The following is a 12,500-nucleotide window of genomic DNA, read 5'->3' on the forward strand; positions in this document are numbered from 1 at the left end:
GATAAGGGAAAATTCCCTTTTCCCCACTGTAGTGTGACCTCGAAGTGAGAATATTAAAGTGGGGGGCTTACCCCCTGCATAGAAGTAGGTTTAATGTTGTTTTTTTTTTTTTTTAAAACACACTTTACCGTAAGCGCTTTTTCGGTGAAAGCACTTTCGCTAAAGTATGTTCGGTGATCCATATATATATATATATATATATATATATATATATATATATATATATATATGCTAAGCTATGAAAATAATAGTAATGGAAACTGTTACCACTATTTGTTTTCTTTTCTGTTACTACATGTGAACCTGTGTTACAATTTAAAATGTGACGATTTAATAAAAATGTTTAAAAAAGGAGATAGTACTGTGTCACTTAGTGTCCTTGCTGCTGGCTTTGTATGTCCTTCTGACTTTCAGATATGATTGTCAGGAATCTGTACATTTCTGCTTATTCAGTCTAGTAGGGCCACTTATTGGAATTATGGTCTAGAACACAAACAGAGACCTCATATCTATGATAAGATCAGCAGAGGATGAGAGTATGTGACCCCTCAGACATCTCACTGCTGTGGCAGATAGAGTTGCAGAGTGTGCCTGTGTTTGCTATCACCCAAAGATTTCCAGCACTTTCCATTTAAGATTGTTCTTCCCAAACTGAAGCAGTACAGCCTGTTATTAGCATACAGCCTTAGTCATTATTTATTATTTGTTTACTTAGTTATGTTGACTAGATCTCTTAGGGTTGTGGCTTTTTTCTGAGGAGGCCTGTGGTAGTATTTATACAGATGGAGAAAATGTGGTCAGCACATTGGGGAAATCTCTTTTGAGAAGTGTAATGGACAGTGTCATGGAACTTCTGACTTCCACGTAAACTGCCACCAAGTTAAGTAGATGGGACCCCTCATAGGTTCATAGGTTCATACTAGGCTATCTGCCCTAGGGCATTTATAAGCCTAGCCAGAGTGTGTTTGGCTTTCACCACCCATTTTAAATGAATTTTGCTATGCCCTTTTTCGAGGTTAGTATACTGTGCCTCTGTCTAACAGTGACACAGAAGTGATACCCAGGGTAAACCTACGATCTCCCATCCACTCATCAAGATTCCTCTTTAAGAGAGTCAATGCGGGACTCTGCCTAACCTGGACTGGGATTTTATTCCAGAGTGAAGGGAGCCTCTGGGTTATGAATCTGTCCCTCCAGCATGTCCTATTTATTTCAGTGCTGAGGTTCAAGTCTCTCGAGCGCGTAGCTCTATGGGATTTGTATTTTCTGAGGTGCAGCATGTCCATTAATTCCGAGTTGGACATGGCTTTATACGTCAGGCACAGATCGCCTCTGAGCAGGCGGTATGCCACTGAGTAGAGCTGGAGTTTCTTTAACTGGCAGCATATGGCATCTGTTTGAGCCCTTTGATCCTCTTGGTGAGGTACTTTTGGGGTCTTTCCAGTTGCTGCAGGTGTCTGGTAAGGTACATCCCAGAAGGGGCATTGTACTCAATTATGGGCCTGATGAGGGATGAGTAAAGAGGCACGATGACCTCCCCTGATCTAGTTGTGAATCCCTTCATGATTAGGTAGGCTATATAAAATGTTTTTCTAACCACTTTGGCCACATGGTTTTCAAATGAGAGATTGCTATCAACTTGGGTCCCCAGGTCCCTAATTACTTCTTTCATACTTAATGGATTACCACCTCTGTGGTAATTTGTGGGCACTTTGTTTTTGCCAAAGGGGATGGCTATACACTTTTTGGCGTTTAGCTTGACGCCATGGCTCTGGCACCAGTTGTCTGTTTCTATGAGGCCCTTTTGTAGGATGCTTGTGTCGGCTGGAGAGTCGATTATGGCGCCTAGTTTGCAGTCATCTGCGAACTTGGTCAGCCACAGTCCTTCCGTGTTGGCCTGTACCACCGAGAAATATATACCGAACAAGAGAGGTCCCAGGACTGAGCCTTGTGGGATGCCACTTGTAACTGGTTTGGAGTCTGACATGGCTCCAGCAATTCTAACCATGTGGGTTCTGTCCTTGAGCCAGTTTGCAACCCATCTAGTGACATAGGGGTTTATATTTAAGCTGGTGAGCTTATCTATAATGCCCGAGTGAGGTATTGTAGCGAAGGCTTTTGCGAGGTCCAGGTAGGTTGTGTGGACCACCTTCCCCTCGTCAGTGGCCTTGGTGACGGTTTCAAAGAAATTGACCAGGTTTAAGAGGCAGGATCTGCCCTTAACAAAGCTGAACTGGGTAGGATCCAGTGTCTGTAGGTCCCCAATATCTTTATTTATGAGGTCCATGATGATCCTTTCTATAGCTTTGCAGACCAAGCTAGTCAGGCTTATGGGGCGATAGTTTCCAGGATCTGCTGAGGCACCACCTTTGTGGAGAGGGACCACTGTTGCTGTACGCCACTCTTTGGGTACATATCCTGTAGTAAGGCTGAGATTGAACAGTAGTTTTATGTTTGGGTTTAGCTCTTCTTGGAGTTCATGTAGGACGCAGCCCAGGACACCGTCTGGTCCCATTGATTCTGTGTTTGAGCATCTGAGATGTCAGGGGGGCAGCACTCTGCTGGGATAGATATTTGCCCTTTTGGTGGGGGGGAGAAGTTTGTGCTGAACCTGTCAGCTAGGATGTTGGCAATGTCTGTGGGTTTGGTGTATTTTTTGTCATTTTGGACTAATTCTGAGCATATCTGGGAATTCCCACCCAGGTTTCTAACATAACTAAAAAAAGCCTTGTGATTATCCTTAGTGTCCTGTGCAATTTTTCTCTCAAAGCTGGCTTTAGATGATTTTATGAGTGCCCGTAGTTTTTTGCTAATACTGATCAGAGATGCCTTCCCTTTTTGGGATTTTGCTCTGTCATGTAGTAGCTTCCTCCTTCTATTGTATAGTGTGTTTATGGCTGGGGTCCACCAGACAGGACGCCTGCCTTTGGAGGATTGGGTCTTGGTTTTATTTGGGATTGCATGATCCATGCATTCCTGAAGGTGTTCTTAGAATGCGTTTATAAAGGATTCTGCGGTCTGGGCCGTATTTTCCACAGGCCCTGGGGCTTTGAAGGATTCCACCTCGGTTTTGAGGAGTGTGAAATTTGCTTTAGATAAGTTTTTCACTGTGGTTTTCTGGGCAGGGGGTGGGGTCGGGATGTGAATATCCAGTGAGAGTAGTTTATGGTCTGATCTTACCAGTGAGGGATACACTTCTGGTCTGGAGCATAGAGCCCCCATGTTGGTGATGATAAGGTCCATTATGTTTTCCCCTTTTGTGGGAGTGGTAACAAGTTGTTCCATAGCATTTGAGTTTATAAATTCTAGGAACCTTTAGGCTAGGGTGTTGGAGCTAGTGTAATGCTCCCAGCCTATGTTTGGGTAGTTGAAGTCGCCCAATATAATGGTGTTTGGAGAGACCTTCATATTTTCCAGTGTTCTCAGGAAGGCCGAGTGGGGTTCCTGGGTTTGGGAAGGTGGTCTGTAGCAGGCTATAAACTGGAAGGCAGTTTTACCCACTGTTAGTTGCACATGCATAGTCTCTGATGCTTCGTGCTGTGCCACCAACCTGGAGGTGTGGGTATCTTTGACGAATATTGATACTCCCCCTCCTTTTCTGGTTCGGTCCAAGTTTTGAGGCCGAAAAGCATGGTATGAGGTATAACCTGGTAGTGCTGGGGTGCTCTCGGGAGCCTTGAACCAGGTTTCTGTTACTGCACAGATATCGATGTTCTCCATGCTAAGGAGAGTTTCGAGTGCGTGCATCTTGAGGTTTAGACTTCTGGCATTGAGTAGCATTACTCTTAGTTTCTTATCCCTTGTGATACCTATGGAGGTGGGTTTGTCTTTTGAGCCTTGCCTAAAAAAGGCACTATGGGGTGGCAAGAGCCTTTGCCAATATCCGAAAGCCCAGGGTGACAGGTGCAAGCCGTCCCTAGCGAAGCATCGTGGCTTGTCGAGCATGTCTTCCCAGGCTGACAGGCATTGGGTCCCCTTTGAATGACACCAATACTTAAGCCAATTGTTGAAATTGATCATCTTGTCTTCATATCGTGGCATCATTCTTGGTGAGGGTAAGATGCTACTCAAGGTCAGGGTCATACTGGCCTGGGCTACATGCTCAGAGAGCTCCTCTATGTCTCTTTTCATGTAGTCCAGGAAGGTATGTCTCAGGTCATTCACACCAGCATGGACAATGACTGAGTCATATTTGTACTTGCCTTGGAGTGACCTGAGTGCTTGTGTTATGTGGCGGATCCTAGCGCCCGACAGGCAGCTCACCATGACCTTCTCCTTGTTCAGCCTGGTGAGCGGGACGTCAGTGTGCCTGATGATAGAGTCACCTATTACAAGTGTATCAGTTGTGTTGTTTAGCCTTAAGGGCTGTGACTGTTCGGCACACTGGCTTTGTGAGCTATGTGTTGCACGTGTTTTGTTTTGGGGTAGCGGTTGCTTGGGTGTCTGCTTTGGAGGACTCTGCTGCTTAGGCAGATTTTTATTTAGAGCCTCCGAGTATGTTTTTGTGTGTTTATGTGTTTGGTTTGCTTTCGTGGTAGGTCTATGTGAGACTGGAATTGTAGTGAGTGTGGTTTCCTTCTCCTCCTGACTGGTTACGCCAGTACTGAGTTGAGAGAGCTTAGCCTCCAATTTGGCTATATGGTTGCATCTCTCACATGTGTTGGAATTTGTTGGGAGGAGGAGAAAGTTGTCTGTGTACATGAGGCAGTTGTAACATTGCCTCAAGATTCCCAGATTCACCAGCTAGACTGGAGAGGAGATTGACAACTGACCTTTGGACATGCTAAAATAGTATTGGGAATTCCTTTATAATTGAAAAAAAGGGCCAATGGGGAACAAGGTACTCAAGGGGAGTTTGTGAGGGTGTAGTACTTTCAATTTTTTAGTGCTGACTTATATAATTGCTTTAGTGAGCAAGTGCCAGGCTTTAGAGTAGGAATAGGGTGTTTATTATGAGAACTAGATCAGTTCTAAGGGAAAAAGTGAGGAGCAGACTTTGTGGAGCCGAGAATGGTTTAAACCCAATTAAGCGGAGCTGCCCGATGCTGCACTATGCGCAAAATCGCAAAAAGCCGCGCCAAAGCGGGTTTTGTACAGGGGGACTTAAAAGAGCTAGAAACTGGCCCAAAATGGCCAATAAACTACCAGATTCTTGTGCTGGGAACACTCCTCCAGGGATAGATAGGCTGCTCTAAGCTCCCCACTGCCACTGGTGAACAAAGAAGCCTCCCTTTATCCAAGAAAGGAAATGGGCAACACAGGAACTTTCCAAAAGTCCAGAATACAGCAAAGCCTGTATTTGGACTATTCTAGGTCAGGAAACAAGGATAATTTTTTAGTTTTTTTTTCTTTTTTGTAACAAACAGCAGGAAAATGCAATAAATATGTAACACAGGCTAGCGCACTTGAGTGTGTAGCCTCAACAGGTAAATGCAACAAACAGGACAAACTTTAAAAGTGCAGGTGCAAAAACAACTTTAAACAGTTTAAAACAGTTCAAGAAGCAGAAATACTTGCAGTTTAGCTAGATCGGACAGTCACCCAGGTAGTAGCAGGAAAAAAACACTTTTATCAGGTTAGCAGTCGCTCTTTTAGCCTTTCTGCTGCTAGCACCACTCTGCAGGACCATGAGGAGCTTGGCTGAGTAGTAACAAGTGCAAAAACCGCGCCAAAGCTGGTTTTATACAGGGGGACTTGAAAGAGCTAGAAATTGGCCCAAAACGGCCAATAGACTACCAGATTCTTGTGCTGGGAACACTCCTCCAGGGATAGATAGGCTGCTCTAAGCTCCCCACTGCCACTGGTGAACAAAGAAGCCTCCCTTTATCCAAGAAAGGAAATGGGCAACACAGGAACTTTCCAAAAGTCCAGAATACAGCAAAGCCTGTATTTGGACTACTCTAGGTCAGGAAAGACGGGAAACAAGGATATTTTTTTTGTTTTTTTTCTTTTTTTGCAACAAACAGCAGGAAAATGGAATAATTAAGTAACACAGGCTAGCGCACTTGAGTTTGTAGCCTCAACAGGTAAATGCAACAAGCAAGACAAACTTTAAAAGTGCAGGTGCAAAAACAACTTTAAAAAGTTTAAAACAGTTCAAGAAGCAGAAATACTTGCAGTTCAGCTAGAATGGACAGTCGCCCAGGTAGTAGCAGGAAAAAAACACTTATCAGGTTAGCAGTCGCTCTTTTAGCCTCTCTGCTGCTAGCACCACTCTGCAGGACCACGAGGAGCTTGGCTGAGTAGTAACAGGCGCAAAAACCGGGCCAAAGCGGGTTTTATACAGGGGGACTTGAAAGAGCTAGAAATTGGCCCAAAACGGCCAATAGTCTACCAGATTCTTGTGCTGGGAACACTCCTCCAGGGATAGATAGGCTGCTGTAAGCTCCCCACTGCCACTGGTAAACAAAGAAGCCTCCCTTTATCCAAGAAAGGAAATGGGCAACACAGGAACTTTCCAAAAGTCCAGAATACAGCAAAGCCTGTATTTGGACTACTCTAGGTCAGGAAAGATGGGAAACAAGGATAATTTTTTTTTTTTTTTTTGCAACAAACAGCAGGAAAATGCAATAAATATGTAACACAGGCTAGCGCACTTGAGTGTGTAGCCTCAACAGGTATATGCAACAAACAGGACAAACATTAAAAGTGCAGGTGCAAAAACAACTTTAAACAGTTTAAAACAGTTCAAGAAGCAGAAATACTTGCAGTTTAGCTAGATCGGACAGTCGCCTGGTAGTAGCAGGAAATAAACACTTTTATCAGGTTAGCAGTCGCTCTTTTAGCCTCTCTGCTGCTAGCACCACTCTGCAGGACCACGAGGAGCTTGGCTGAGTAGTAACAAGTGCAAAACCACGCCAAAGCGGGTTTTATACAGGGGGACTTGAAAGAGCTAGAAATTGGCCCAAAACGGCCAATAGACTCCCAGATTCTTGTGCTGGGAACACTCCTCCAGGGATAGATAGGCTGCTCTAAGCTCCCCACTGCCACTGGTGAACAAAGAAGCCTCCCTTTATCCAAGAAAGGAAATGGGCAACACAGGAACTTTCCAAAAGTCCAGAATACAGCAAAGCCTGTATTTGGACTACTCTAGGTCAGGAAAGATGGGAAACAAGGATAATTTTTTTGATTTTTTTCTTTTTTGCAACAAACAGCAGGAAAATGCAATAAATATGTAACACAGAGTAGTGCACTTGAGTGTGTAGCCTCAACAGGTAAATGCAACAAACAGGACAAACTTTAAATTACAAGCGCAAAAGCACACTAAAGCTGGCTTTAAAGCAGGGGGTTAGAAAGAGATAGGAAATGGCCCAAAACGGCCAATAAGCTACAAGTCACTGGGCTGGAACCACTCCTCAAGGGACAGATAGGCGGCTCAGAGCTCCCCACTCTCACTGGTGAATAAAGAAGCTTCCTCCTATCCAAATAAGGATATAGGCAACACAGGAACTATGACACAGCCCAGAGATCAGCAATACCTGAAGACTGGACTATTCTAGTTCAGTAAAGGCGGGAAACAAGGATTTTTTTTGTTTTTTTTTCTTTTATTTTACAAAGTAGCAGAAATTAGGTACAGAAACACAGTAAATGCTTTAATTCGGCTAGCACACTTGAGTGTGTAGCCTACCAGTTAAACTAAGCAAAAACAAACTTTAAAAGTGCAAAAAACTCAGAAATACAGGCAGGAATGCAATAAAACAGCTTTGCAGAGCTTATTTAGTTAAAAAAACAGAGAAGTCTATATATACAGAAAAGCAGCTAAAACACACAAACACTTCAGATGCAGTGCAACCTAGAGCACTTGAGTTGTAGCAATTACAGTTATAATAAATGCTCTGAAATATACTCTATATTTCCAAAATGTTTGAGAAGCATATATGAAGAAGAGCACCTCCGGAGTTCAACACCCCTCCCCCAAAGTGCAACACTACTATATTCAGTGTTATAACTTAATTTAAGGAAATTGATGCAGGAAAGTAAACCACAGCTTTCTGCCACTAACACTGCTGTTATTTCAGTTCATTAATTCCTAGGTTCCTTTTGAATTCATAAATGTGGGCAGTGTAGCAAGCTTTCAGTCAATCAAAGTAGAACTACTTCCTTAGCCTGGGCTACCACATGCTTATTTGTTGCTGTCAGTGATGTTGATGGGTCAGTTGTCAAAATGTACTAGTGATTCTGAGTGTTGTTTTTAGTAGGATGTGTTTGCAGTTTGTAAATGACTGTATTTAGAGCATATCAGTTCATGGGTCTTCTGACAGGGAAAATCCAAGCCCAGCTCCCACACGCACACATTCTAGCTTAAGAGCAAGCCTTAGTGGCAGAACATTTCTGATTATGGTAATGTTTGTCTCAGGACATTTTCCCTCCTTATTTTTCCTGGGCTGGTCTGATTGCTCCAATGGATCAGCTAACTGCATACACCAATGAAGGTATCATCTTTTGCGGGAAGGCACTGTAGTCTTGGAAGTTCCCTTTTACCCAGTATGTACTATGCAATACTATGCAGTGTGTAGCCTGTCAGATTACTGAAGACCGTGTCTCTTGCTATCACTGATAGCATCATAATAGTATGGATTCCGGTTTTCCTTGCAAGAAAGTTGATATTGCGGGTGCAGCAGCTGTGGTACACGGTTTGTGTTAGTTGTCCAACAGTCATTTGCCCAAAAGGGACTTGCAGCCAAAACAAGACATCAAGGCCAAGAATGACAAATATGCTTCTCTGCTGGGGCAAAGCTCCCATACTGCCCACGCAGGCAGCTGTGTACCCTAAACTCCCCTGCTTATAATAAAGTCAACTGTGAGCTTGCCCCAACTTGAGGAAGGGAGGAATGCCTTGTTAAGATATTTTTAGCTGTCTTATTTTTCAACCATATCATCAGTTTCAGTGAAGCGACTCTCAACCAAATGACTTATTCTGAATAGCACAGTCATCTTTGATAACTGGACAATCAGAAGACTATGAATTTTGCCTCCTTGCCATGTGCTTTAGTTTATATTCCACTGCAAATTATGTCATACAGTATGGAAGGTGTACTACACATCTGAGTTGTGCCCTGTAGGGTGAGGTTTTCAACATGAGGCGATGCATCTTGGAAGGGCTGAAATATGTTGGGGTGCGTATCTGTAAATAATGCTGCATTCTTTGATTCTGTGTATTGTACTGAATTTGTACTCCCAGACAGAGGCTGAAAATGTATTTATTTATTTATTTTTTAACTGGATGAGGATAGATATGAAACAGTATGGGTATTATTGAGGAGAGTTTACCTTTTGAATCTTGTGTCTTTGAAGAAGTAACAGCAGCACATGGTAAATGACTGACAGTGAATGATGCTTATCTTGACTTTTCTAAGGCATTCAGTACTCTAGCACTTAAAGGAAAAGCAGTAAATGCCATTTCATATGTAATTCAATGGGAAAAACACTGATTAAACAACAAGGTGCAGCAAGTCACAGTAGGGGGGATAATTGTTTATCCCAGATGGTTTACTAGTCGTTTCTGACAGGGGACATTATATTCGTGCCTCGTCTGTTAGGACTCTTCCTCTCAGATACAAATGAGGGAAATGGGCTCTGGGAACCAGTGTGGTAATAATTGCAGTTGCTTCTCGGCCTGTTGGCTAAGATCAAGCCTAGTATGGGGATAATTGCAAACTCGGTAACATACTTATGTCAGTAAAAGATGACCAAATTCTCTAAGGTAGTCTACAAAAAATTGATGCCTGGCTGAGTAATAATGAACTCACTTTTAATTGTAATTGTAGCATAATAAAAGACTAGGAAAAAGGATAACTGTTCAGAATGTTGGATCCTGGCAGCAGCTAATTTAGCAAAACTTAGTGAAAATAAATAAATAGACCAGTTAAGAGTTTAAGCAGATTTTTGTTCAGTGATGGATGAGTAAGAATGCAACTGCCACATAGACGATATTGTAAGGTTCACTATGTGATGGCTGACTATTGCTGCCATAGTCATAAATATACATACACACACACACACACACACACACACACACACACACACACACACACACACACACACACACACACACACACGTTAGTAAGTGTATAACTTTACTCTCAGGATTACAAAACAGTGGGATAAAGAAGGTTTTCCTTTTCCCTACTCTTGTGCAGTCTTGGTGCCAGCATATTTAAAGATGAGAGGTATGTGGGTGCAAGTACTGAGGCATGCCACAGTGAAAAAATATTTAGTATCTGCAGTGTTTTTTTTTATATTGGGGCTCAGCCAGTTATGTGCAATGATTTGAGTCTTGTCTGTGTTTTAAGTAAATACATTGATTTATTTATTTGAAAATGTCAACATGGTATATGGAAGTCAAGTTTTTGTGAAGGTCACTAGCAAATGAGTGTGCCAGCTAAACCTAAGAGCCTTTACAACTGTATAAACAGATGAATATCAGGCTGCTGGGAGGAGTCCAGAGGAAGACACCAGACGGGTGTGTGGGTTGAAGGACAATGGATCTGACCAAAGACTAAAAGAGGTAGAAAACTTCTCACTGGAGACTAGAAGATGATAAGTGGCAGTGATATAAGAGCAAAAAATCATATCAGCAAGATGTGGAGGTGACAAAAGAGGTGCACACGTAGCACATTCTGTCAGCTGACTACTCCCTCGATCAGATAAAGTACTTTTTCTCAGAGAGGGCTGTGGTTTCATGAATATGACTGCCAGAGTAGGTACAGGAGAGGGAATCCATAGGGGCATGAAGGCATGGGATAGGTGAAAAGGGGTAGAGGAAGGTAGGGATGGAGGAAATTTAGAATTTTAAGACACTTAAAGGGCATACAAACTTAGCTTTTCATCTCCTTCTGATACCTATGTGGAATCTCCTCAAAGTTCATATAAGGTATAGTCCTACTTTATTCCTTCCAGCTCTCAATACCATTAGCAAAAGCCTTATCCTAATTCTCAGTGTCTTACAGACACCTGAGTGGTGGTTTCTGCGTAGCCTTCCATGCTATGAATGACACACCACTCTTTGAATTCTTTCACCTAAACAGAAACAGTAGTAAAACAAACACTTGCTCTAGAGACCTAAAGCTATGCTAACATATCAAGAAATGACAGATGAAGAGATAGGTACCTAACCCAATATATTCCCCATTTCTGGAGTTCTCTATCTTTTCTTTTCAAGAAGAGTACTTTTCCAGCAAGATTAAAAGCCAGTCTCAATTTTCATCTTGTTCTTATGCCCTTTTGAGATTATACTAACTGTGGTTTCATGTGTTTTCTTTACTTTGTCAGAACCAAGCCTATGAGTTCCAATTTGGATTAGAATATGCCTGGATTACCTGCATATTTTCTGTTGTTACGACGTATAGCATCACCTGCCCCATTATCACTCCATTTGGTAAGTCTGTTTACTTATGTATGTCTTCCATGAATGTATATCTATACACACACACAAACACACACATGCACACAACACAGATAATCGTATGCATCCTGATTTTAACTGTCATCTGTCATTAGCCATTCTGAATTATGACAGGGTGAGGCAGACTTAACAAGGAATTAATATTTAAATGATCTTAACGGCTGAGTTTCTGAGCTTGGTGACATTATTTAATTGATGTTACAGTTGAAGCTTTTATGTTTCTAACTAATGGACCAGCAACAGTACTTTCCTTGTTCTGCCTTTTTTTTACTCCATCAGTAGAGTATTGTATTTCTATTTGGAAACAGTTTCTTCTTTAGACATGTTCTGAAGTATCTTCATTTCTCTTACAATTTAAAGAATTAAGCATTTAGTCAGTCATGTTTAACTATCACTCATCATCAGTGGAGCTATGCTGTGGTATATTCAGATATGTGACCTTGTCCCCGTCTGGAAAACACCAGGAATATGTAATGCTTTGAGGTTACATACAGCAAAGCTACTGCACCAAACAGATTGTTAGGTCTCCTACCCATGTTTCCTGTTGTTTGAGAGGAAAACATGCAGTATGCCTTTGTGGACTTATTCCTGAATAAATGTATGTACTCAGACACACAAGTCCACATGCGGACACCCACACACACACACACACACACACACACACACACATATATATATATATATATATATATATATATATATATATATATATATATATACATACATACAGATTCTTAGTTAAAACAGTGTGGATTCCCTTGTCATCACATATGTATTTATGTGTACTAGTCCACATCCCAACCCCAGCTCCCCTTATGATCTAAGTTAACCTTGAACCTGACATGCCTGACAAACCTTTGCCTCTGCACCAGTGGCCTGGCCCAAGTACGACTTCATTTTTATCTTTGAGGTGATTTCACTTTTTGAATAATGATTCTGTGCAGTACCTCAGATGCTTTGTTTCATAACACTGTGTCCTAGTTTTCTGGTCTTTTTGCATTGTGCTTTTATCTCCACATTGTTTCTTGAAGAACAAATGTAAAAAATTCCAGCACCCAATGTGTGAATGAAACAGCTATGCAAGCAAAATAAAAAA

The 12,500-nt window shown here is 42.0% G+C and overlaps 1 protein-coding gene across 1 annotated transcript in view; it reads left to right on the plus strand.

Moving 5' to 3' along the window:
• The window catches only part of TMEM63C (transmembrane protein 63C), a 2,716,247-nt gene that overhangs the window by 2,355,640 nt on the left and 348,107 nt on the right, over positions 1 to 12,500 (plus strand). The window contains exon 22 of the mRNA XM_044073895.1: positions 11,272 to 11,377. Within this exon, the coding sequence (XP_043929830.1) occupies positions 11,272 to 11,377 (106 nt within the window). The remainder of the gene's footprint in view (positions 1 to 11,271; positions 11,378 to 12,500) is intronic.

Source organism: Protopterus annectens, chromosome 6.part0 (assembly GCF_019279795.1).
Source record: "Protopterus annectens isolate FY-2018-M chromosome 6.part0, PAN1.0, whole genome shotgun sequence".
NCBI lineage: Eukaryota > Metazoa > Chordata > Ceratodontiformes > Protopteridae > Protopterus > Protopterus annectens.